The 24286-nt window shown below is 44.3% G+C and overlaps 1 protein-coding gene across 1 annotated transcript; it reads right to left on the bottom strand.

The window, feature by feature from the left end:
- Window positions 1-20348: 20348 nt before the first annotated feature.
- On the bottom strand, window positions 20349-23074 carry LOC127311780 (F-box/kelch-repeat protein At3g23880). Its single transcript, XM_051342237.2, has 2 exons — window positions 21742-23074; window positions 20349-21122 (listed from the first exon to the last, which is right to left on the bottom strand). The coding sequence occupies exons 1-2, from the start codon at window positions 22983-22985 to the stop codon at window positions 21107-21109; spliced, it is 1260 nt and encodes a 419-aa protein (XP_051198197.1). The 5' UTR covers window positions 22986-23074; the 3' UTR covers window positions 20349-21106.
- Between the last annotated feature and the right edge of the window lie 1212 nt (window positions 23075-24286).

The following is a 24286-nucleotide window of genomic DNA, read 5'->3' as shown; positions in this document are numbered from 1 at the left end:
AGGGTTAGGGCCGCATGTTCATTATGATGATGATTTGAGGTTGGAAACGGGGTCGTGCTAGCTCGGGTGAGCCAAAAACGATCGAACGGCCGGATGGAATTTGCCAATCGGGAGCTGGGAAGCAACAATCGATATGGTTGTGTTCCAGATCTGTAATCGCGCGTTCATGCAACTTGAAACGAGATCAATCTGTTACAGATCGGTAGACCACCCTTCACCCACATTAGCAGAACTGTCTTACAATTTATCGATCTATTTTTGTGGTGGTGACGCGGGGCGTGGGGGGCCCATGGTGGAGGGCTCCTTACTCTCTACTTACGCAGGCTCGTAGATGAGGGACCCACTCACATCATGGGTGGCGGACAGCCAGCCGCCAGCCAAAATGGCGAGGAGGGACGAGCGGGAGGCGGTGTCGGGAGAGAGGGCGCTGGAGGAGATGCAGGAGCTGAACGCGCCGCGCAAGGATCATGAGGTCGCGTCCGCGTTCCCAGTCCCTCAAGTCCCACGTACCAAGACGGAGCCATACACCAGGAAGAAGCAGGTCATTGGGGCGGCGGCCTCAGCGCGCAAGAGCGCACGGAATAGGGGGGCTGCAGCAGGGACGCCCGTCATGGAGAGGGCACAACGGAGAGGGGATGAGAAGAACCTCGAGAGATGCTCCGACAAGAACAAGAACCAAGGTAATGACTTCTCACTCCTTGATGATCTTTCGGATTCTCACCTTGCAACAGTTGCCAGTAATAGTTGTATTGTTTTCAAACCGCGGCTGGGTTCGCAGGAAGAGGCAATGTCCATGATCAGGGCCAAGGAGCAGGTTTAGGGCGCCATTGCTGTGGCGGTGTGGCGGTTAGTGCTCGGCGCAGAGGCTGTGGCGGCGGTGAGGAGCCGAGCCGATGCGCCAGTAGGGGATGCCGACTGATACGTCCAAAACGTATCTACTTTCCCGAACACTTTTGCTATAGTTTTGCCTCTAATTTGTGTATTTTGGATACAACTAACACGGACTAACGCTGTTTTCAGCAGAACTGTTCTGGTGTCTCGTTTTTGTGCAGAAATCCAACTTTCAGGAAAATCCTCGGAATTTATGCGAAAGGTCTTATTTTTCCAGAAGAATGACGGAGCCAGAAGGGCGAGCCAGGTGGAGGCCCGAGGGCCCCACACACTAGGGTGGCGCGGCCCAGGAGGGGGGCGCGCGGCCCTAGCGTGTGGCCCCCTCGGCCGGCCTCCGACGCCCTCCTTTGGACTACTTAACGCCTTCGACCTAAAAACGCACGGGGAGAAGTCGAAGTCGCCAGAAACCCTCCAGAACGCCGCCACATCGCGAAACTCCGTCTCGGGACCAGAAACTCCGTTCTGGCACTTCACCGGGACGGGGAATTGGAGGAGATCATCGCCATCATCACCACCGACGCCTCTCCATAGACCAGCAATGTTTCCCCCATCCATGTGTGAGTAATTCCCCCGCTGTAGGCTGAAGGGGATGGTAGGGATTGGATGAGATTGGTCATGTAATAGCATAAGATTGTTAGGGCATAGTGCCTAGTGTTCGTAATTGGTACTTTGATGATATTGTTGCAACTTGTTATGCTTAATGCTTATCACTAGGGCCCGAGTGCCATGATCTCAGATCTGAACATGTTATTATTTCATCATGATATGCATTGTTTTATGATCTTACCTCCAAGTTGTATACACATGTCGCTGTCCGAAACCAAAGGCCCCGAAGTGACAGAAATCGGGACAACCGGAGGGGATGGCGGTGATGCGAGGATCACATGTGTTCACGGAGTGTTAATGCTTTGCTCCGGTACTCTATTAAAAGTAGTACCTTAATTTCTAGTAGATTCCCTAGAGGCCCGGCTGCCACCGGCTGGTAGGACAAAAGATGTTGTGCAAGTTTCTCATTGCGAGCACGTACAACTATATACGGAACACATGCCTATGGATTGCTTTGTACTTGGACACCGTTTTATTATTATCTGCAAATGCCCTGCTTTGATTGTTACATGAGTTTCTCTCATCCATGCAACGCCCGTCATCCATCCCTGTGCCTACAGTATTTTAATCATGTTGTTTACTATAATCACTACTGCTGTCTCTGTTACTCTCTTTGTTATTTCACTATCGTACTCGCTATAATCTGTTACTATCGATAAACTCTTGCGAGCAAGTCTGTTTCCAGGTGCAGCTGAATTGACAACTCCGCTGTTAAGGCTTTCAAGTATTCTTTGTCTCCCCTTGTGTCGAATCAATAAATTGGGTTTTACTTCCCTCGAAGACTGTTGCGATCCCCTATACTTGTGGGTCATCAAGACTATTTTTTGGCGCCGTTGCCGGGGAGCATAGCTTTATTTGGAAGTTCACTTGGATTGATATTGTTCGCTGCAAATTCTCCATCATGGGTAAATCTCGCGATCCTAAAGTCGCCATATTACCATCCACTACAAGAAAAGGTACAACTCTGAGTACCTCTGCTGCTCTTGATTCACCATCTGTGATAAGCCAACTTGTTTCACCACCACAAGTGCACATGCCGGTACTTCTGCTGAATCTGAAAACTCTTATAATATTGATAATGTTTCTGCTGTGCTTGATGATAGTGGTTCATTGGGATATTTTCTAGATGCTACAATTGCTAGGTCTAGACAAATTGAAAATACTGAAACTCCTGATGAAAATGCTGCTACACTTGTTAGTTCACCTGAGTCTGTTGATTATTCTAGTGATGATACTGATGAGGATTATGTGGAGCTTAATGATGATTTTATTGATAAATGCAATGCCATTACTGATGCAAGAAAAATTAAAAAGTTTCTCGCACAACGTACTGTTAGATATAAGTTATCTCCTGATCCTAAATTTGCCACATCTCCTATAAACATTAAGGATAAAGATTATGATTTTTCTCTTGATCTATCTCATATAGCTATTGTTGAGAAAACACCCTTTTGTGGTACTGAAAAAGAAAGTGTTGTAGAACATATGATTGAGCTGTCTACTCTGAGTAGCTTGTTTTCTGATGATATCAAGATGCGTACTTATTTTGTTGCTAAAATTTTTCCTTTCTCATTAAAGGATGATGCTAAAACTTGGTATAATAATTTGCCTCCTGGTTCTATTAAAAGTCCAACTGATTTGCGTGATGTTTTCTTTCGAAAATACTTTCCTGCTAGTGCTCAACATATTGCTTTGCAGAGAATTTATAATTTTGACCAGGAAGATGGAGAGAAATTGCCTGAAGCTTGGGCAAGATTTTGCTCTCTTATCAGAGCTCGACCTGAACATGATCTGGAAAAGAATGGTCTACTTGATATATTTTATAGTGGACTAACCATTGAGTGTAGGGCATATTTGGATAGTTGTGCTGGTTGTGTTTTCAGGAAAAGAACTCTAGACGAAGCTGAAGAATTATTGGCTAAAATAGGCCGGAATCATGATGATTGGACTACACCTGAACCAACCCCGACACCAATATTGAAGAAGAGGGGTTTAATTAAATTAAATGATGAAGATATGAGGGAAGCCAAGAAGTCTCTTAAGGAGAAAGGTATTAAATCCGAAGATGTGAAAAACTTACCTCCCATAGAAGATTTATGCGAGATAATTCCCCCTTCATCCATGATTGAGGTAAACTCCCTTCAACGCTTTACTAGGGAAGATATTCCGTATTCAAAATCTCCTGCTCAACGCTTAGATGAGTTTGGTAATTATATTGTTAAGCAAGAAAATTTTAATATGAGAGTAGAAAATCATTTAATGGAAAATTCTCAAGCTATTAGTGAATTACATGGTATTGTGGAGAGAACCTCCAATGATGTTAAGATGATTGTTAAACATTTTCATATGATTCAAACTCAAATTGATCAACTCACTAAAGTGCAAAATGACTTGTTGAAAAATAATTCTAAAGAAAAACATGCTTATGAAGTAACAACTAGAGGCGGTGTTTCTACTCAGGATCCTCTATATCCTGAGGGGCATCCCAAAAGAGTTGAACAAGATTCTCAACGAACTAAAGAAATTAGTGCACCTTCAAAGAAAAAGAAACATAAAAATGTTGTAGAATCCTCTGAACCTGTTAATGATCCTAATAGTATTTCTATTTCTAATGCTGAAACTGAAAGTGGTAATGAACATGATAAAGATAATGATAAGAATGATGCTTCTGATAAAGAAGAGGTTGAAGATGAACCTGAAAAGCATGCTAAAAATAAAAAGTATACTAAAGAAGATTTTATTGCTAAGAAATATGGTAATGAAAGGGAACCGTGGGTTCAAAAGCAAATGCCTTTTCCTGCTAAGAAATTAAAATCAAAGGAAGAAGAACACTATAATAAATTTTGCGATTGGATGAAACCTTTATTCTTGCAAATCCCTTTGACTGATGCTATTAAATTGCCTCCTTATTCAAAGTATATGAAAGATATTGTTACTAACAAAAGAAAAAATTCCTAATGAGGAGATTTCCACTATGCTTGCTAATTACTCTTTCAATGGTAAAGTTCCAAAGAAGTTGGGCGATCCAGGTATACCGACCATTCCTTGTTCTATTAAGAATAATTATGTTAGAACTGCTCTATGTGATTTGGGAGCAGGTGTTAGTGTTATGCCTTTTTCTCTTTACAAGAGACTTTACTTAGATAAGTTGATACCTACTGATATATCTTTGCAAATGGCTGATAAATCTACTGCTATTCCTGTTGGTATATGTGAGGATGTTCCTGTTCAAGTTACTACAAATTGTTTGATATTAACTGATTTTGTTGTGTTGGAAATGCCTGAAGATGATAATATGTCTATTATTCTTGGGAGACCTTTTCTTAACACCGCAGGGGCTGTTATTGATTGCAATAAAGGAAAAGTTACATTCAATGTTGATGACAAGGAGCATACCGTTTATTTCCCCAACAGGATTGATAAAGTATGTGGAGTTAATACCATTTCTAATGTGAGAACTATCAAAGTTGGAACTATTGATTGTCCTATATATGAGCCTAAAGAAAGATATCAAAATCTTATGATTGGATCCATATCAATTCAATACAAGGTAACATGATTGATTTGAGGTTTATTTCTTCATATGTTATGTAAAATTTATTTGGTGGCAAGACTTGATCAACCTTGTTAACAAATTCATTTTATATGCATAGAGGAGTTAAACAACATCTCTTTCTTCCTCCACTTGTTCTACTTGCTGTAGCACTTTTGTTTTGCAAAGTTCTTAGTTGTATAGAAATTTCAAAAATCTTTTCCTGCCTAGTAATAATAAAATTAATACCCAGAAATGTGCATTTTTCAAAGTTTTCAAAAATTCACAAAAATTAGACCGTTGGTCCTATTTTTCGAAGACGCACCTGGGAGCACCTGGGGATGACCAGTGGGGCACCCCATGGTGGCACCCCACAGGCTGGCACGGCCAGCAAGGGGGGCGCGCCACCCTGGCGTGTGGCCCCCCCTTTACCCCACCATTTCATCTCTTCCTCCCATTCTCTTCTCTCTCCCGAAAAAGCTCGCACCAGTTTCCTCTCACTCGCGTTTCTGCTCAAGAGCTCAAGATTTCTCGATCTCTTTGCTCAGCCCAGATTTCTGTCTGAAATTTGGCACATTTACTCCTTGGTATGTGACTCCTCCGATTATCCAAGTAGAATTTTGTTTGGTTGAGTATATCTTGAATATTTTGCTGCTGTAGGTAACATGTTTAGTGAGCTTGCATGATTGTTCTAAGTGGTAGAAACTAGTTTTGATGCATGATTAGTACTCTAGCAAGTTCCTATAGTAGTTTCCCTCAGTTATATGTCACCAAATCAAATTTTATAATGTTTGTTGAAAAATTTCGGAAAATGGAGTGGAATAGACATCAACTAAACCAACAAGAATTGGAAGTGCAACAAGTTATGAGAGTTCACCGGGAAGAGGAAGTATACCCCTCTTACTACCCATGCACTGAGTTTATGAGAAGCGCGGGAATCTTGGGAGATGTTCAGAATCTAATTTCTCGTGCAGGGTTGGATGATTTTGTTGACGGAGAACCAGGCCAATATGCAAAATTGACTATGTCTGTTGTGCAGGATTTTAAGTTCAATTGGTCGCAATCTAACCCCATGGTTCAGTACAAAATTTATAATAAAACTATCAACTTGCCATTCGATGATTTTTATGCAGCAATTAGAGTGCCGCAATGGGGATCATGCGAGAAGATAAGGGGATCGCCGCAAGAGCTCTTGAACCTCTTCAAGATGATTTATCATGGAAGGTGCTTCTCAGAGGATGGTGGTAAAATCAGTAGCATTCAACTCCCAGCTATTCGCTACTTTGCTTATTTCATCACCAAGTGCGTTCTTGCTAGAAAGAATGGAAGTAAGTTATCTATCCAGGATTTAGCCTTTCTAGCTGCTGCATTACAAGGTGATAGGACTTATAATTTGGGAGCTTTGATAGCCTATAGACTTGCTACTAACCGTGAGAAGGGAGGAATTTGTGGAGGTCTCATTGCTTCTCGTTTGTTGGCTATGCATGGTGTAGAACCTCACCATCTTGATATTCAACTTCCCATAGAGAGACTTGACATAGTCTCCATGATTAAACATGAATTTGTTTCTGACTCATCTAATTTGAGTAACCTGTCTTACAAGATAACATTTTACAAGAAAACTTGGAGAACAACTAAGAAAACTGAAAAACTAGTAGGATTGCCTGCACCTGTTCTGTTTAACTTTGACTCCAGGAAGGATTGGTCAGTCACAGAAGGTGAACTGAATGCATACTTGGAGGGAGATGGCCATCATGCAAGAGGCAGCACGGAGGAGGCCGAGGAACACCTCGACTCGTCATCCGATGCAGCAAGTTCTTCGCATCAACATTTTGTGCATGTGGAGCCTTCACCCTTTTCTGCTGAACCAGGACCTTATTATGACTACGCCATGTATGATCCACCGGCGTGGAATCCTGACCCTCGCTGGGTTGATCTCCACTTAGACCAAAAGCCTAAGCTTGGGGGGAGGTATACCGGCATCACTCATTCTTTGCATATTATGGTTGCTGGATACTTGTATATACTTGTTTTGCTTCTTTAAGTGGTTTTCTAATAAGAGGGAGATGATATTTGGGGAAGTGCTGATTGAAAACAGATTCTGGACTGTTACCATAAAAATTCTCAAAAACAGCCAGAACGTTATTTTGCGAAGCCAATTTTTGAGCATGTTCCCCAGGTTGTTATCTAACTTTCATTAGTTGAACACTTTTCGAGCTGGGCAGCGGAAGAATTTCTTAAAAATCGATTACTGTACTGCTGTCAAGTTTGATGAATTCCTGCTGCTTTGTGCTTATGTGACTTTTCTAATTTTCATTTTCTTGTTTTTTTGCTTTGTTTCTTTCCTAAAACACAAAAAGACCAAAAATATTTCTGTTGTTTCTCTTCACCATTTGCTTATTTTGGTTTCTTGCTTTTATTTTTCTTTATTTGCTATCGTTGGTTTGCTATAAGAAAATCCAAAAAGATTTTACTTTGTTTGCTTGTTTCCTTTTGTTCTTGTTTCCAATTCGAAAACACCAAAAATATTTGCTGTTCTTATTTGGTTTTGTAAAGTTCATTATGAGTTCAATGGTCTTCGGTGGCTGGAGCGTGGTTTTCATTCCATATTATTCAAGCTACACAAGTGAAAGGCAATAATGACGATCTACGACAATTCGACTGTGGTGAGAGGCTGGTATGAACTCTATTTGTTTTCATTTTTGTACATATACTCATCCATGTGAGCATGCTTAGTTGGTTCATGTGAGGTATATGTCATTTAAGAAAGTCTAGTAGTTCATGATCTCTCATGATTAGCACCAATTTATTAATATGGGTAGCATGTCATGGATATTTGCTTGCATTGTTTTATTCATAAATAGGTATGACATTGTGGTATCCTCCTCTGAATAATTCATTTGAATCGACTTGGCACATGCTCATGCATGCATATGACTGAACAAAAGTCAACTAAGCCTCGATGATTTAATTTGCTTCAGAGTTCTTGTTTCACTTTTATGCCTCAGTTAATTTATTTTGCCGCAAGCATGATTATGACAGTTACTGCTCTCTTGATTGTCGTTTCCCAGTCTATTGGTAGCCTTCACTTGTACTGAGCGGGAACGCTGCTCGTGCTTCCAAACCACTGAAAACCAAGTTATTCCAAAGTGTCCACCATAAATACCTATGCATGGTATTTCAAACCATTCCAAGTAAATTCTCATGCGCTACCTTTAAAACCTTCAAAATGCTTCTCAATTTGTGTCAATGTTTTATAGCTCATGAGGAAGTATGTGGTGTTTATCTTTCAACCTTGTCATTTACTTTTGACAGACTTTCATAATAAGAGCTGGCAACGGGGTTCCCAGCCCCAAATTAATCAAACCAAATTCTCTTCACATGTTTTGCCCTGATTCATCAGTAAGCAACTTAATTTTGCAAATAGACACTCCTCCATGGTATGAGATTGATTGGAAGGCACCCGAGGATTCGGTTAGTTATGGCTTGTGTAAGCAAAGGTTGGGGGAGTGTCACCCATAATAAAACTAAAATACGTGTGTAAACAAAAGAGAAGAGGGGTGATCTACCTTGCTGGTAGAAATAACGTCCTTCATGGGAGCCGCTCTTGAAAGTCTGGTTGATAAGGTAGTTGGTGTAACCATTACCATTCGTTGACAACAACAAACACCTCTCAAAATAATTTTACTCCTGTTTTAAAAATGAAAAGCTCTAGCGCATGTTAATCCCTGCTTTCCTCTGCGAAGGGTCAATCTTTTACTTTTATGTTATGTCTCCATCCTTTCTTTGAGCACTTTCTTGAGAGCACAACTGTCATTCTTAGTATAATATGCTTGTCTCAAAATATGATTTCGTTGCGGTATAACTTTGATGCTTTTATCTTTGACAATCTTTACTTCTAGTCTTTCCATGAACTTCAGAGGTGCCTGAGCATTTATGTTTTGCTATTCAAATTCGGGCAAGCGAGATACCACTTTATCATATCCTTTTATGAACATTGCAATCCTGCTTGTAGACATGATTCATGATGCTTATTATTAATTGTTGGTGGTTCTCCATGATTGACATAGCTATTAGATGATCTTATTTGCATGTATCTTATTATGAACTGCCTAAGTGTTAGCCATATCATGAGAATATTTACATCATATGAGCAAATGTGTTCGTGAAAGTTCTTTTATCGCGTCAGTTGTTAACTGAATTGCTTGAGGACAAGCAATAAGCTAAGCTTGGGGGAGTTGATACGTCCAAAACGTATCTACTTTCCCGAACACTTTTGCTATAGTTTTGCCTCTAATTTGTGTATTTTGGATACAACTAACACGGACTAACGCTGTTTTCAGCAGAACTTTTCTGGTGTCTCATTTTTGTGCAGAAATCCAACTTTCAGGAAAATCCTCGGAATTTATGCGAAAGGTCTTATTTTTCCAGAAGATTGACGGAGCCAGAAGGGCGAGCCAGGTGGAGGCCTGAGGGCCCCACACACTAGGGTGGCGCGGCCTAGGAGGGGGGCGTGCGGCCCTAGCGTGTGGCCCCCTCGGCTGGCCTCCGATGCCCTCCTTTGGAATACTTAACGCCTTTGACCTAAAAACGCATGGGGAGAAGTCGAAGTCGCCAGAAACCCTCCAGAACGCCGCCACATCGCGAAACTCCGTCTCGGGACCAGAAACTCCGCTCTGGCACTCCGCCGGGACGGGGAATTGGAGGAGATCATCGCCATCATCACCACCGACGCCTCTCCATCGACCAGCAATGTTTCCCCCATCTATGTGTGAGTAATTCCTCCGCTGTAGGCTGAAGGGGATGGTAGGGATTGGATGAGATTGGTCATGTAATAGCATAAGATTGTTAGGGCATAGTGCCTAGTGCCCGTAATTGGTACTTTGATGATATTGTTGCAACTTGTTATGCTTAATGCTTGTCACTAGGGCCCGAGTGCTATGATCTCAGATCTGAACATGTTATTATTTCATCATGATATGCATTGTTTTATGATCTTACCTGCAAGTTGTATACACATGTCGCTGTCCGGAACCAAAGGCCCCGAAGTGACAGAAATCGGGACAACCGGAGGGGATGGCGGTGATGTGAGGATCACATGTGTTCACGGAGTGTTAATGCTTTGCTCCGGTACTCTATTAAAAGGAGTACCTTAATTTCCAGTAGATTCCCTAGAGGCCCGGCTGCCACCGGCTGGTAGGACAAAAGATGTTGTGCAAGTTTCTCATTGCGAGCACGTACAACTATATATGGAACACATGCCTATGGATTGCTTTGTACTTGGACACCGTTTTATTATTATCTGCAAATGCCCTGCTTTGATTGTTACATGAGTTTCTCTCATCCATGCAACGCCCGTCATCCATCCCTGTGCCTACAGTATTTTAATCCTGCTGTTTACTATAATCACTACTGTCTCTGTTACTCTGCTGCTGTTATTTCACTACTGCTACTACTATAAACTGTTACTACTGATAAACTCTTGCGAGCAAGTCTGTTTCCAGGTGCAGCTGAATTGACAACTCCGTTGTTAAGGCTTTCAAGTATTCTTTGTCTCCCCTTGTGCCGAATCAATAAATTGGGTTTTACTTCCCTCGAAGACTGTTGCGATCCCCTATACTTGTGGGTCATTACCGACGCGTCTGACTCACTCCCACACACATGCACATCTGAGGTGGGGGTCCCACTTGCATGGTCCAGCTACTACCTCGGGGGAGGAAGAGATGGTTGACGTTTGTGTGCAGGACGTATCCCAGCAGGGGCAGGGTCGGGTGCGCACAAACCTACCTCGCAAATGTGCTAAGGGACTCCATCATGCGGAATGTTGGGGTGAATTTACAAAGGGATGTGGAGGATGAAGGGTCTAATCTACAATATTCGGGGTTTTTGTCGACGAGGGCGTCAGACTCAACACCGTGACTATGGAAAAAAAAGGTGGACATCATTGGGTCACATGAAACTATCAAATATGATTTCTCGATGCTGAAACTTAGGGGACTAGAGTGTGGTGGTCAATTCGCCTGGAATTGGGTTCCGGCGATAGGCCAGTCCAGGGGGGGGGGTGTTGTTGGGTTTTAGGGACGACTATCTTGAGATGGGGTCATGGAGGAAGGGTATCTTCTTCATTAGTGCTGAGATTTGGCAGTACAACATCAGCCTCAAATGGTGTTTCATGCTGGTCTATGGACAGGCGGATCACTTTAGGAATCGGGGAGTTCCTAGATGAGCTCCTCAAGAAGGTAGGGTCTTGCTCTATTCCTATTTTGATAGTGGGTGATTTCAACCTAGTCCGGCGCTCGGAGAATAAGAGTAATGAAAATATCAACTGGCCAACGGTGAGCCGATTTAACGACGCCATTGCTTCCTTATCTCTCCGAGAGCTCAACCACGCGGGTAGGGCTGGACGTATGGGCCGAGTTTTTGGCTCAGCCAGAGCTTTTCTCGGCTCGGCCCGATTTGAACTCGGCCCGCAAAAGTGGTAGACCGAGTCGAGCCCTTTTCTCTAGACCGCCGCGGGATTTTCTCGGCCGGCTCGTCTCAGTCTAGCCCTAAAGATCGCAATTTTTTTCGAATTAAGAGAAGGAAGAGAATGGGCTGCTTTCAAACCTGAGAAGGGTGAACACTGAAGAAATCCATCAAGCGAGGGGGTAGGTCGGGCTCGCTCGTCACATCCTGTTATTCTCCCGCGTCGCACAGGCCACGAACGCCGCCGCCAGGTGCACGAATGCTGCCGCCACGCCCAGGCATTTCGCCATTCACGCATCAAGCCTCATGCACGCCGCCTACCGCACGTCACTACGCCATATCGCACCAGCTAGCAGATCCATGCCGCCACTCCCCGACTCTTCTCAAGTGTGTCCACTATGGTGTCCTGCCTCCTGCAACGCCCTCGCTGCTCCGCAGCAGACCTCGCTCCCGCCTCCCTCCCTTCTCTGTGGCGCAGACCACTCCGCGCTGTCATCGCTGCTTCCGGCGAACACGGTCGAACCTACATGGCACTGAGCTATGCTGTTTTGGCTCGCAAGCAAAACCGAGTTGCACCGAGTTACTGGCAAGCCCAGACCGAGCTTGTTTTTCTGACTCGGTAGCCCAAGCTGAGCTGGAGAAGTGCGAGCCAAAGAGTGGCTCGAACCGAGCCTAGCCCGAGGTGGCTCATGTCAAGCCTTACGTGAAGGGGCACGGTTTACTTAGACGAATAACGAGCTGGCATTGATTCCCTCGGTTTTGGACCTGGTTTTTGTTTCCCATGCTTAGGAGCAAAGATTCGTTCTTGTTCTCGCTGATGGTCACAAGAATTGGATCTGGCCACAATCCCCTGATTTTGGATAGTAAAATATGGTGTTGCCACCTGGTGGCAATGCCTCCCCTTTTGCTGCGTCAGATCTAGCGTAGTGATTCGTGTTGCATGCAAGAGATTGAATCAAAGGCATACTCTTATTAGAAGCAACACTGCAAATCTTCTGACCGGCTGCAGCATAGTGCAGCGTTGAGTTGCGTCAGGTTCTGAAAAGTAACACCTAGCAGCAGGGGGTGTCCAGACAGTGGTCAAACAAGTCAAAGATGGTCGGCATGCAATAGTGTGCAAGCACGGAGTCTAGTAAACTCCCACAAGCTGAAGCATAACTTCCTCTCCTTCTCGTCTCTTCTCATCTCTTGCTCCTGGTCACGGTAGTTCGGCCCAATGCCGTAGTTCTCGCCTCCCTACTTTCCCCTCTCCTCCGTCGGTGCTGCTGGTCGGAGTGGGGGGAGGGGGATGTGCGTGTATATATGTAGTGTAGGTTTGTTTTGTTGCGTTGATCTCAAGTTTGCGAGCAGCTCAGGAAGCTTTCCGATCTCCATCCTTGGCTTGCTCCCGTGGTGGAAGATGAGCGAAGGTGATGGATCTGAAAGATGCAGTAAGAATAAGCTCGTTCCTCTCTTGATCTGTTGGAAGCTGTGGATTTCTCTCTGCTCTCTTTAAATCTTTATGGTGGAGGAAGGAGAGATATGAAGAAAGCTATCAGTGCACGGATCTGGGGAGGAGTCATCGACGGCCGTTGCCGATTTGGTGGAATGGAAGTTGGATTTATGCGCCGCTGGATTGATTCGCAAGGAGTCCAGGCGGAGTTCATCTTCAGTGGTTTGGGAGTTTCATGTGTCAAGGAGAATCTTGTCCCTGGAGTTTTGAGACTGCGATTGGAGTTTGAGCTAATCAAAGGTGGTGGTCATGGAGCTACGCCGCCCAGATCAGTGGCTGACAGACGGTCTTCCCTGGAAGCAACGCCACCCACTGAGATGGTTGATTGGCGGCCTCCACGCCGTCGTTTACTCTGGCCGAAGGGCGGCCATCTTTCCTCCCGGCCGGCGAGCCAGATGGGAGGCAGTGATTCTTGTCTCGCGAGTTCCATGGCGTGGCCAAGGAAGCATCTTCGTCCCAAGTGGCGTCGTCCCCGGCGACAGCGGTGCGATGATCGTGCAGGCGAGGTCTTGGACCCGATCGCGTTTTCCTCTAGGGTATTAGGGTCCTCTTTGCAAAAATTAGGGACCAAGCTGTATTTTCTGGTTCTCTTTGGGTTTGTATGCAAAATGTATTGTCCTTTTATTAATATAAGCAGTATCTAGGTCCTTCGGGGCCTGCTTTGTTCAAAAAAAAATAGTAAACTCCCACAAAACAGATTGCGAAGCTGATGAGGGATACGACGAGAGTCACGCTAATACAACCTCTGAAGAATAGCTATCAACGTCACACTACCACAAACTGATCTTAGTATTTATTGTTTGCTGTAGGATCTGCACACGTCTGAGTAGTAATATAATACATGTGTGTTTTTCATCTATTGTCTGATCGCTAAGGGCAACAGGGCGACTCATCTGGTTTGACTTGTGGAGGAACCTCGACACTTGTCTTAGGATCTACGGTGGGGGTTGTTTTTGGAGCAATCAACTCCATCATCATAGCCTTTATTTGGTTTACGATGGATGACTCCAATTTCTTGAGGTCATCCAACGTAGCCGTTGTGCTATCGGTGTTTGATGGTGGAGGTGATTGCTCAACGGGAAGGGTCCCATTCCCCACTGCCTCTTGTTCAGCCATTTCTAAGGCGGTAAAGCCCGAGCAAGAAAACTTTGCTCTGATACCAATTGAATGGATCATTAGCGAACAAGAGGGGGGTGAATGGTCGCTACACAAATTTTAATCCTTTTTCAGTTTTAGGCGGTATGCGGAAGTAAAGGTGGCAACTTGATGATATGGGTGTTCCTAGTAGGATCCTAGCGATGCAACAAGTAAAGGAACCGAGCAAGATAGTAAGGAGAGGGAGCGAAACAACCAGGGTAGCGGAGACGAGGCGAGATTTGTTTCCCGCAGATTCTCCCACAAAAGGGAGTACGTCTGCGTTAAGGCAGTGCTAACCACGAAGGCTAGACGGCCACACATGCCTCGCCTTGTTCCTCGAGAAAGCCCCACGAAGGAGCTTCCCCTTCTCCACTAAGTAGCCGATCGAGGCGGCGATTCCTTCACAAGGTTGGAGCGAGCTCCACAAACACCGGAGGCTCCCAACACCCTATGGGGTAGCACAACTCCAAGCTAGCCTCCATAGGAGTACTTCCTCCAAGATCCCACCATAGGAACCCTAACTCCAAGATCCACTAAGGACTAGATGATATTGGTGAAAACTCTCTTGGTAGAACTATAGATCGGGGTCTCCTCCACCACTTCTCAAAGTTTGGACAAATTTGATTGGATGGGAAGGGAGATCCTCTAAGTTTTGAGCTCAGCAAAAATGGAGGAGAGAGAGAAGAGATAAACGAGCTGGGGAAGAAGGACCCCTTTTATAGCCCCCCTCAAATCCAACCGTTATGTCCCGTTTTCTTATGTCCGGTACTACTGCTTTGGGAAGCGGTAGTACCGCTCTGGATTCGAAATCAGCTCACAGATCTGCCACGTGGACAGAAAGCGGTACTACCGCTTCCGGTACCGCTAAGGTACCGGCAGGGTCTCTGCAAGTTTCAGACATCCTCCCGGTACCAGTAGCGGTACCAGGGCGGAAGTTCCGTAACCTTGCGTTTGCGGTACCAAAGCGGTACCTGAGCGGAAGTACCGCTAGGAGCGGTACTACCGCTCGAAGTATCGGTGAGGTACTGTAACCCCTTCTGTTTGCTTTTTCCTCGTGCAAAGTCCAGAGCGGTACTGATGACCAGTACTAGTAAGAATAGCGGTACTACCGCTTTTGGTACCGGTACTACCGGTCAGGAAAAAACTGGTTTTCTCTTTCCCTCTCCAACCATGTTACCTCGCGACACACACACACAAAATCAGAAAACCTAAAAGTTACGCTTGAGTCTTCCGATCCTGAAGTGTTCAGCAAGGGCACCGTGCACTTGCAAATCTATCAAAAGCAAACTAAGCACACGGTGAAATTCATTCTAGTGTTGTAATCAAACATACAAAACACGAGATCTAGATTTTGCACTTTCACCATCTCGATTCAGCCCACTTTTTTTTACTGGGAAATTCATTGATCCCAACAACACTTTACATATATAAGTCTGATCGGCACTAACGCCTGATCTGAGAGAGGGTCACTCGCTATACACAGGCCAGAATATGACAAAGTACAAAGTCACCTAAAAGTGTAATTCCTGTTAAGAAGACTGAGAGCTAGCTTACTAAATTAGCCTGCTTTAAAATTGAAGTGCCTAGCAGCATGGAAAGCGTTGTGATGATCAAAAACCCTGTTGCTGGATATGAACGCCAAAAGTGAGGCAATTTCTCAGTGCCCAGGATCGTCAATGACATTGTTGGCCACCGTTGCTCTGGAAAGAACCATGTTATCAGTGAACATGCTAGCAGTATCCCAATGCTCTACAACTTTGACTGCTAGCAGTATGACACTTTAGCTTGTGAGCTGAAGATACTAATGGGCAAATTGCTGCAATGTGTATTTCTTTGCAATGCGTACTTCAAACTTCCAGTGAACACCACGCATACAAATTACTCCCAAGCGATCAACAAAAAATAGGTGCAATTACTGAATTAAAAACAAGAGCGAAACCCACTCCATTATATTGAGACAGATAGTAAAGCCCAGGAAAGAAAATCAAGAAACCAGGCTAACTAGCATTTAACAAATGGAAACAAATCAGCAAGTTCATCAAAATTTGTTGCCCTTATAGTGTAAGTTCCCTGATGAGCCCGACACATAGAAACACATATTCTAGGTAAAACTGAACATGTAGTAGCTGATGATTGTTGAATCAAGTGACACTTACTAGGTTTGGTAGTGGCTGCGGGTTTTAGAGCTCCTACGTATCCGTTGCGGACCAAGTTGTTGCTGTTGTAGGTTTGCCCCTAAGTAACATGATGTTATCTTATTAAAAAAATCTGAAGCTGCCAAACTGATCTCTTTTGAGAAAAAGCACCAAAAATAAAGGAAAATTAATCAGACAACGATAACCAAGACTCTGTAAAATAAGAGATACAAAACAGGATTTACAAGTTTGCAGATTTTTGGGGGCTAAAGCATGGCTATACTGAAATCTAATCAACACAAGGGCCTAACTGAAGCCAATCAACATCTGAGGAAACTGAAAAATGGATCTAATCAACACGATGAAACTCAAGCCAAATGACAAAGGACAGAATTAAGATATTAAGTAAATAAAAAAAATATAAGACAACATAAGCCGCCCAAATAGTTCACCTAGCTAACTAATGAGCTACCTAGGCCTGATCACAAGCCACTCACCTAATTAGCTACAGAATAGTGAACTACAAATAATTTTTTTTATTGGACGTTGATGGATTTACTGAAACATTGAAATAAATACGGAGATGCTAAAGAAATAGTAGTCATGCTTTCAAAGGAACTGAAGAACGACAAACTGAGGGACGCAAGACTAACCGATAAAATATAGACCGCGAAACTCAAAAAATGCAGTTTCTTAATTCGTTCCTTAGAAAGTCAAAGAAAGAAGAAGCTGAGAACGACGGAAGAGACATACAATGAGTTCCTATTGATTGAAGGAAAAAGACACTTAAACATTGAAGAAATGAACTAATAAGATGGACTGAGAAGTTGAAAAGCTCAGGAAATGTAAACTGCTGACAAACTGAGGGAATGAACAACTCATGTTGTACTTAAGAAACAAATGTATGCTTAAGAAATAAAATGAGGCATTAAGATTCCAGTGACTAAAGGAACAAAGACTAGACTGAGCTAAATGAAATGCGAAAATGTGGGACACTGAACCTCAACCTAAAGACTAAAGAAACAAAACTGAGATGAACTCGCAAAACAAAATATAAAAAAGAGAAAATGATCAGACTGAGATAATAAAAACGGATTCTAATGCACTTATAAAATGAGTTGCTGAACGGTGAAGAAAGAGAGACTAAGAGACAGAAGAATAACACTGAGAAAGGAGAAATTTAAGACTGAAAGAATAAAGGATAGAAAGAAAATGATCGAGAACTAATCAAAAGTAAAACTAAAAAAATCAAGATCTACAAGAGAAAAAAGATAAAATCAAAGCTGAGAAGCTAAGGAAATGGAAAAAATAGACTAAAGAGATAGCTTGAAGACTAGAACACACCCACACCCATGCGTGCGTGTACAAAAGTATTTCCGTGAAAATAAATTGCAAATATGTACTAAGTACATAGAATAATAATGCATAAGAAATATAAAAATAGAATGAAGAAACATGACTAAAGAATGATTGAATAGTTAGTAAAGACTAAGACTGGAGTATGATCAAATAGTTACTACAGACTAAAAGACTGAAGAAAGAAATAAACTCAAGAAATAAGATGAAACTGAGAGAGAAACTAAGACACTAAAGAAACACCCTTAGAAAATTTAGACACTATTACCTTAGAAAACTGAGACACTTATTAGATATCACATTATGAAATGACCGAGAAACACCATACAAAGATACCAAAGAAATGAAAAACATGAAACTTGACAAATAAGAATGAGGAATTAAAAACTTAGCAAAAAATCCATAAGATAGATTACCCCCCATCGGTAATTACAGCAAGACAAAAAAAGACACAATAAAAACACCAATCGGCAAAATGCAAAATGTAAAAGTAATAAAAAAAATACTAAGGTGGCGGCATTCAACCATCTAAACAATGATATCAAATTCCATAACTGAAGAAAATCAGTGGTAAACCTCATCAAACAAATTCAACATCTGAGAACATAAAGACAAACCTATAAAAAAACTCTTATGAAAACAGGTAGAAAAAGTGAAGCACAATCAAACAGAAACATACAACTAACAACCACCATAATGATTCACAATGTGAGCACAAGACGAAGTTGGAATTCACTCTCCAATCTGATCTGGTGGATACTTGCGAAAGAACGGAACAACCGCGTTTTCCAGGCACATGCGAGAACGATGACTAGCACAATAACATTGGTCCTTCAAGAAGCAAATAGGTGGGCCACGATAGGGCATCGCGGCACCAGCGACGTGGTGTTTCAACCAGAGAGCAGACTAGATTGGCACCTGTTAACTGTAATTGTACATGTTGGATTTGTTTTCAGTTTTCGTTGTTACCATGTACATAACCTCCTCTATTAATTAATGAAAAACAGCGCTGCACTGCATTTCAGTACAAAAAAAAACATCCTCACCGAGCTCTTCCAACGTTCCACTCAGGGACTCAGCTTCCCGACCTTACTTTGCTACCAGGGCCAGGCAGGCCACTAGATCCTTTTTTTAGCACTGCCTCCCTGCCTCAAGGTTTTCACCTTGGCATCAAGGCGGTAGTTGGCCAGCTCCAGACTGTTGTCAGCATATGCCAAACTCTTGAGATCAGACTCTAGAGTTAGTGCAAGATTTCGTTGATTGCTAGCTTTGGCTTCAACCGAAGCTACAACAATTTTGGGCACACTAAAAAATCTGCTTGGGCACACTAAAAAATCTGCGACAGAAAATCGATCCTAGGTATCCCAGAACAACACGCCAGGGTCTAACAAGTGGGCTGGCTCTGTGGTTTTGAAAAACAAGGAAGAACCCATGTATTGCAACAGAAGGTGATAAATGAACTTTGAATGCTGCTATCTGAAGGTGAACATGAGCCGGTGTTCTGAAACTGAACCCAGGACAGAACAAAAAGAGATATGGGGCATGTGTATCCCCTTAGAGTTATCTTGGTTCTGCAGGGAGAGGCTCAAGCAACTAGCAGGCATTAGCTTAATATTAAGAATACAGGGTGCCATGTGTTTTGGTTAGCTAGCCAAGCGGCAAGCTGCTGGATCGATCGTTGCCATGTCTAGCTAGCTGAAACAAGCAGGCAAGCTGCTAGTTCAATCCATTCTATGCACACTGCTGCTAGGCAAGGAGTCGACTGATGTTGATTTCGTCTCAAACACTGCATCATCACATATACCTCAAAAACCACAGAACAAAAAACAACTGAATACAAGGTATCCCAGAACAACACGCCAGGGTCTAACAAGTGGGCTGGCTCTGTGGTTTTGAAAAACAAGGAAGAACCCATGTATTGCAACAGAAGGTGATAAATGAACTTTGAATGCTGCTATCTGAAGCTGAACATGAGCCGGTGTTCTGAAACTGAACCCAGGACAGAACAAAAAAGAGATATGGGGCATGTGTATCCCCTTAGAGTTATCTTGGTTCTGCAGGGAGAGGCTCAAGCAACTAGCAGGCATTAGCTTAATATTAAGAATACAGGGTGCCATGTGTTTTGGTTAGCTAGCCAAGCGGCAAGCTGCTGGATCGATCGTTGCCATGTCTAGCTAGCTGAAACAAGCAGGCAAGCTGCTAGTTCAATCCATTCTATGCACACTGCTGCTAGGCAAGGAGTCGACTGATGTTGATTTCGTCTCAAACACTGCATCATCACATATACCTCAAAAACCACAGAACAAAAAACAACTGAATACAAGGTATCCCAGAACAACACGCCAGGGTCTAACAAGTGGGCTGGCTCTGTGGTTTTGAAAAACAAGGAAGAACCCATGTATTGCAACAGAAGGTGATAAATGAACTTTGAATGCTGCTATCTGAAGCTGAACATGAGCCGGTGTTCTGAAACTGAACCCAGGACAGAACAAAAAAGAGATATGGGGCATGTGTATCCCCTTAGAGTTATCTTGGTTCTGCAGGGAGAGGCTCAAGCAACTAGCAGGCATTAGCTTAATATTAAGAATACAGGGTGCCATGTGTTTTGGTTAGCTAGCCAAGCGGCAAGCTGCTGGATCGATCGTTGCCATGTCTAGCTAGCTGAAACAAGCAGGCAAGCTGCTAGTTCAATCCATTCTATGCACACTGCTGCTAGGCAAGGAGTCGACTGATGTTGATTTCGTCTCAAACACTGCATCATCACATATACCTCAAAAACCACAGAACAAAAAACAACTGAATACACAGATCTAGCCACCCGGTGGCATCACCAGCGTCACCACCTCCCAACAAATGAAAAATATGAATTACATGTGATGCGGCTCCTAAAACAACAACAGAAATCTCTCTAACCTCTGCATACAAATCTGGAGACAAAGAGAACATACAAGACAGAGGAGAAAAAGGGATACAGAAGATACCAATCTCGCCGGGGACGCACATGCCTTCCGCGCTCGCAAAACTCCAACCTCCTCTTCCCTGTTGGACGGAGAAGGACGCGAACAGCAACTTTGCCCATTGCCACCAGCGGTGGATTCGGCCTCGCCACCCCCTCCGATGATTGCGTCCCCATAACAACAGCCCCATCCGCAGCCAGACAAGTAGGACGCGGTTACTCCACAGCAACCACCCCCTCCGACGGCGGCCAAGGAGGATGTTGGCGAATAGGTGGTTGGTCCGGCGTACCTCCGTTTGAATCATGGACATGGCATTCTTAAACTTGCCGATGCGGATTTCCCCCGTCTACGAGTTAGCGGGCCTTCGATCGCCTTGATCCACTCCTCACTCTGTAGGTGGAGGTTGAAGCAGAGCACACGGTCCACGGGAGCCCCATATGTGTTGCTGGAGGCGAAGTGCACAATACCATTGACAAACGGTTGATAGAGACAAGGGACGGAGGCGGTTCTACTTGCCTCCACTCAACACCATCTTCTAGGGCGAGACATCTCTGCACGAAAGGGAGACATAAAAATCCTCCAAAGCTTACTACCCAGAGCTCCTGCCCCGTTTGAAAAGAAGAGAAGAAAATAATATGTAGTATTGTTTGCTTGCAGAAATGGTCTTCCTGTCTAAACATGAGTACATCGACAGAAACAGAAGATTGCGCTAGTTAATTAATTGAACACATTTGTGGCCCTACCGATTTCCTCTACAAGAGAATGGGAAACATCTCCTATTCCACAGGAATCAAGCCATACAGCGTGCACCAGCTGTTATGCATTAAAAATATATTGTTTATATAAGAAACAATGCCGAATTCCGAAAGCAATTGCTCTATTTGCTGAGTAGACTCACTGACCACTAGTAAACAACGATAATATATGATGGATGATGACATAGTTCTGGGTGAATTGAAGATTTTGCATACTTAAATTCCTTACTCGGATAAATACAATTTTCAGATCAATATGAGTGAGTACATTACCAAAGCTTGCATAACAACACATTTGTCTTACAATAATATTGATTTGTGTGTACAAACTGCGCACTGCCATTTTGAATCTGACATATGACTACATTACCAAAGCTTCCATCAGATCAATCGAAGAGCATGCCTACGCTGATACCTGTGTGCTGTTTTACCCAGCAAGACTGTCCAATGAACATCAGATCTGGCCGGCGTCACAAAGTAATCCAAGTGCAAGTTGCAAATACTGACTTTGTCGAAGGTATGTTTGGGCAGCTTTATGTCATCCGAGCATATCCCAACTGAGGGATCGTACACCCGTAACACAGACTCGTCCCAGTTTGCTGGTCTGTAGTACAAGAGCAACTTTACACCATCAGGCATTACTGACAAAGGTTCGATCATATAAAAGGGCTTCACCATGGGGAGCGTATACTTCTTCACCCATATGCTTTTGTCGGCATCAACAAGGAGCCACATGTTGGCATGGCACTCTTCCGTCTGAATCATACACAAGGTGTCGCTGAGCCCTGTTAAGCGAACTCGGTCTGTCTTGCTCCACAACTCAGTATCTCTAGTTAGGGGGCCTTGGATCGTCTTGCTCCTCCACTCCTCGGTCTCGAGGTCGAAAGAGAGAACAGTGTCTGCAGGCTTCTTTTGTATCCCATATGTGCTAGAGAGGAAGTGCACAACACCATTGACCGTGGCGCTGGAGCTTTCATAAGGGAACACATTGACTGCTGACGGCGGCAATGGTGCCTGCCTCCACAAGCTATCATTTACTCCCAATGTGAGAATCTCGCATGTCTGCTGAGGTTCGTCCTGGGAGTACTCAGTGAGGCGGACCACCTTTGTCGAATTGGAGACAGCAGAACGGCCAAGGCTGATAGCAATAGCACAGTGCTGCTGAACGTTGCTGCTGCTGACCCCGCCCGTTATCCACGGGGAGGTGACGAGGACCTTACCGGTGGTGACATCGGCCACGCGGGCGACACCATCAGGGCCGGAGAAGCAGACAAGGTTGTCGAGACTCGAGCGGACATTAGGCATCATGGCAAAGCCTTGGATAGTCCACAGAAGTTTGCCATCCATGTCCATCACCTGCAAGCTGCTGTGGTAGGGGGCGCAATCTACCTCGCAGTAGCTGCCGACGAGGAGCTGCACCGGTGCGCCACGGGATTTGTGATTGGCGATGAAGGCCGGGTCGGAGACGAGGGCTAGCCAGTCCTTGGACACGCATCGGAAGCGGCACACGGACTTGACCGGCACCCATGAGAGGATGACGGAGATGACATCTCCTGGCAACGAGAGAGCCGTGGCGCCGCCTTCGGCCATGCTGGTTGTTGCCCTGTCTGGAAGCTGTGCAATGAGCGGGGCGTATCGTGTCTTCTTGGTGGAAGCCATCGCGTCCGCCGCCCAACCTCGGCGGCCGGCGGGTGACTAACGAGGCAGCAGGAGGAGGCGGGTGTAGGCGGCGGCGCGGTAGGGTTTCGAGGGAGAGGGAGTATATACCTGTGGCCGTGCAGACGAAATTACCTCGTTACCACTGGGCCTACCGCGTGGACTGGATCGGTATGTTAGGCTTGGCTGGACCTTGTTGAGCCCGATATCGCTGAGGCCTTGTTCCATTATAAAAACCCAAGTGAATTGGAGTGTTTTGGAAGGGGATTTTGATTTAGATGAGATCTAATATCCTCAATATGCCTCAAACTCGGTACATTTGCCTGAAACCGAACAAACAAGGCCTGAGTGAGATGAAACGTACGCGCTGGGAATATGGTCCAAATGTGCATACAAAGACAAGTATACCAACTCCAATCACAAAAATACAAAGACAAATATAGCAGTGTGCAGATAAGATAATTGATCCAGTAGATTCTTCTACAATCATACCATTACCTACCCTTCCTTCATCATCAAAACAGCCATCAACTAACATAGCATTCCAGTTGGTGATGGGATTTCGCGCTCAGTGTGAATATGGTTACCGATATTCAGTTGAACGCCATCTGCGTTTATTCGGATGTGCAATATATTTTGAAACTGCCCAATGTTATGCTTTTACACGAACACATGCATTCTTTTACGACACGACTATGTCACTATCCACAAGATAGGTTACGTCATCTGGCTATGGTGTTGCTTGTCAATTCTTGATTGATGCTGATTAGGGTTACAATGTCGCGGTGATGGCTATGCTGCTCTCTCTCTCTCTCTCTCTAGATTGTGTATCCTCCTCCCCGCTGATCCCTCCTGGTCCTTATAAAGGAGGCTAGGTCTCCGGACTCTGGGTTGGGTACATGTTAGGGTTTCCTTGTATGGGCTACTTCTTGTGTCACACACCTGGTTCCTAGGCTACGGCACCTTAGGTAATCACCATCCATTTTTGGGCTTCGTGGGCCTCAGGTTGAACCACACAAGGTATGGCAACGGTGGGCATAACGACATCAGCACCCGCCCCTGCTGAACGTCAACCGTTGCTAGTAGAGCTCGCGCCCGTGCCTCTGGTCCATTGCCGCCGGCCTCAGTCCTGGCCGCCAAGCAGACCCTGCAAAAGCTCGCACATGCATGATTTGGTCCAAGATAGCGACATCGCGGGGATGGCTCAACGGCACGGAAATAGAAATGAATACAAAAATATTTTTACATTGAGAAATAGAAAGAGGACGCAATATATGAAATACAATATATGGATGTGTTTTTCG

This window comes from Lolium perenne, chromosome 7, assembly GCF_019359855.2.
Source record: "Lolium perenne isolate Kyuss_39 chromosome 7, Kyuss_2.0, whole genome shotgun sequence".
Classification (NCBI taxonomy): domain Eukaryota; kingdom Viridiplantae; phylum Streptophyta; class Magnoliopsida; order Poales; family Poaceae; genus Lolium; species Lolium perenne.
Note: the sequence above shows the minus strand (reverse complement) of the source record. Positions and strands in the feature narration are given on the sequence as shown.

Coding starts and splice junctions, on each gene's coding strand:
- LOC127311780 (XM_051342237.2), bottom strand. CDS start 22,985: ATGGCTTCCACCAAGAAGACACGATACGCCCCGCTCATTGCACAGCTT.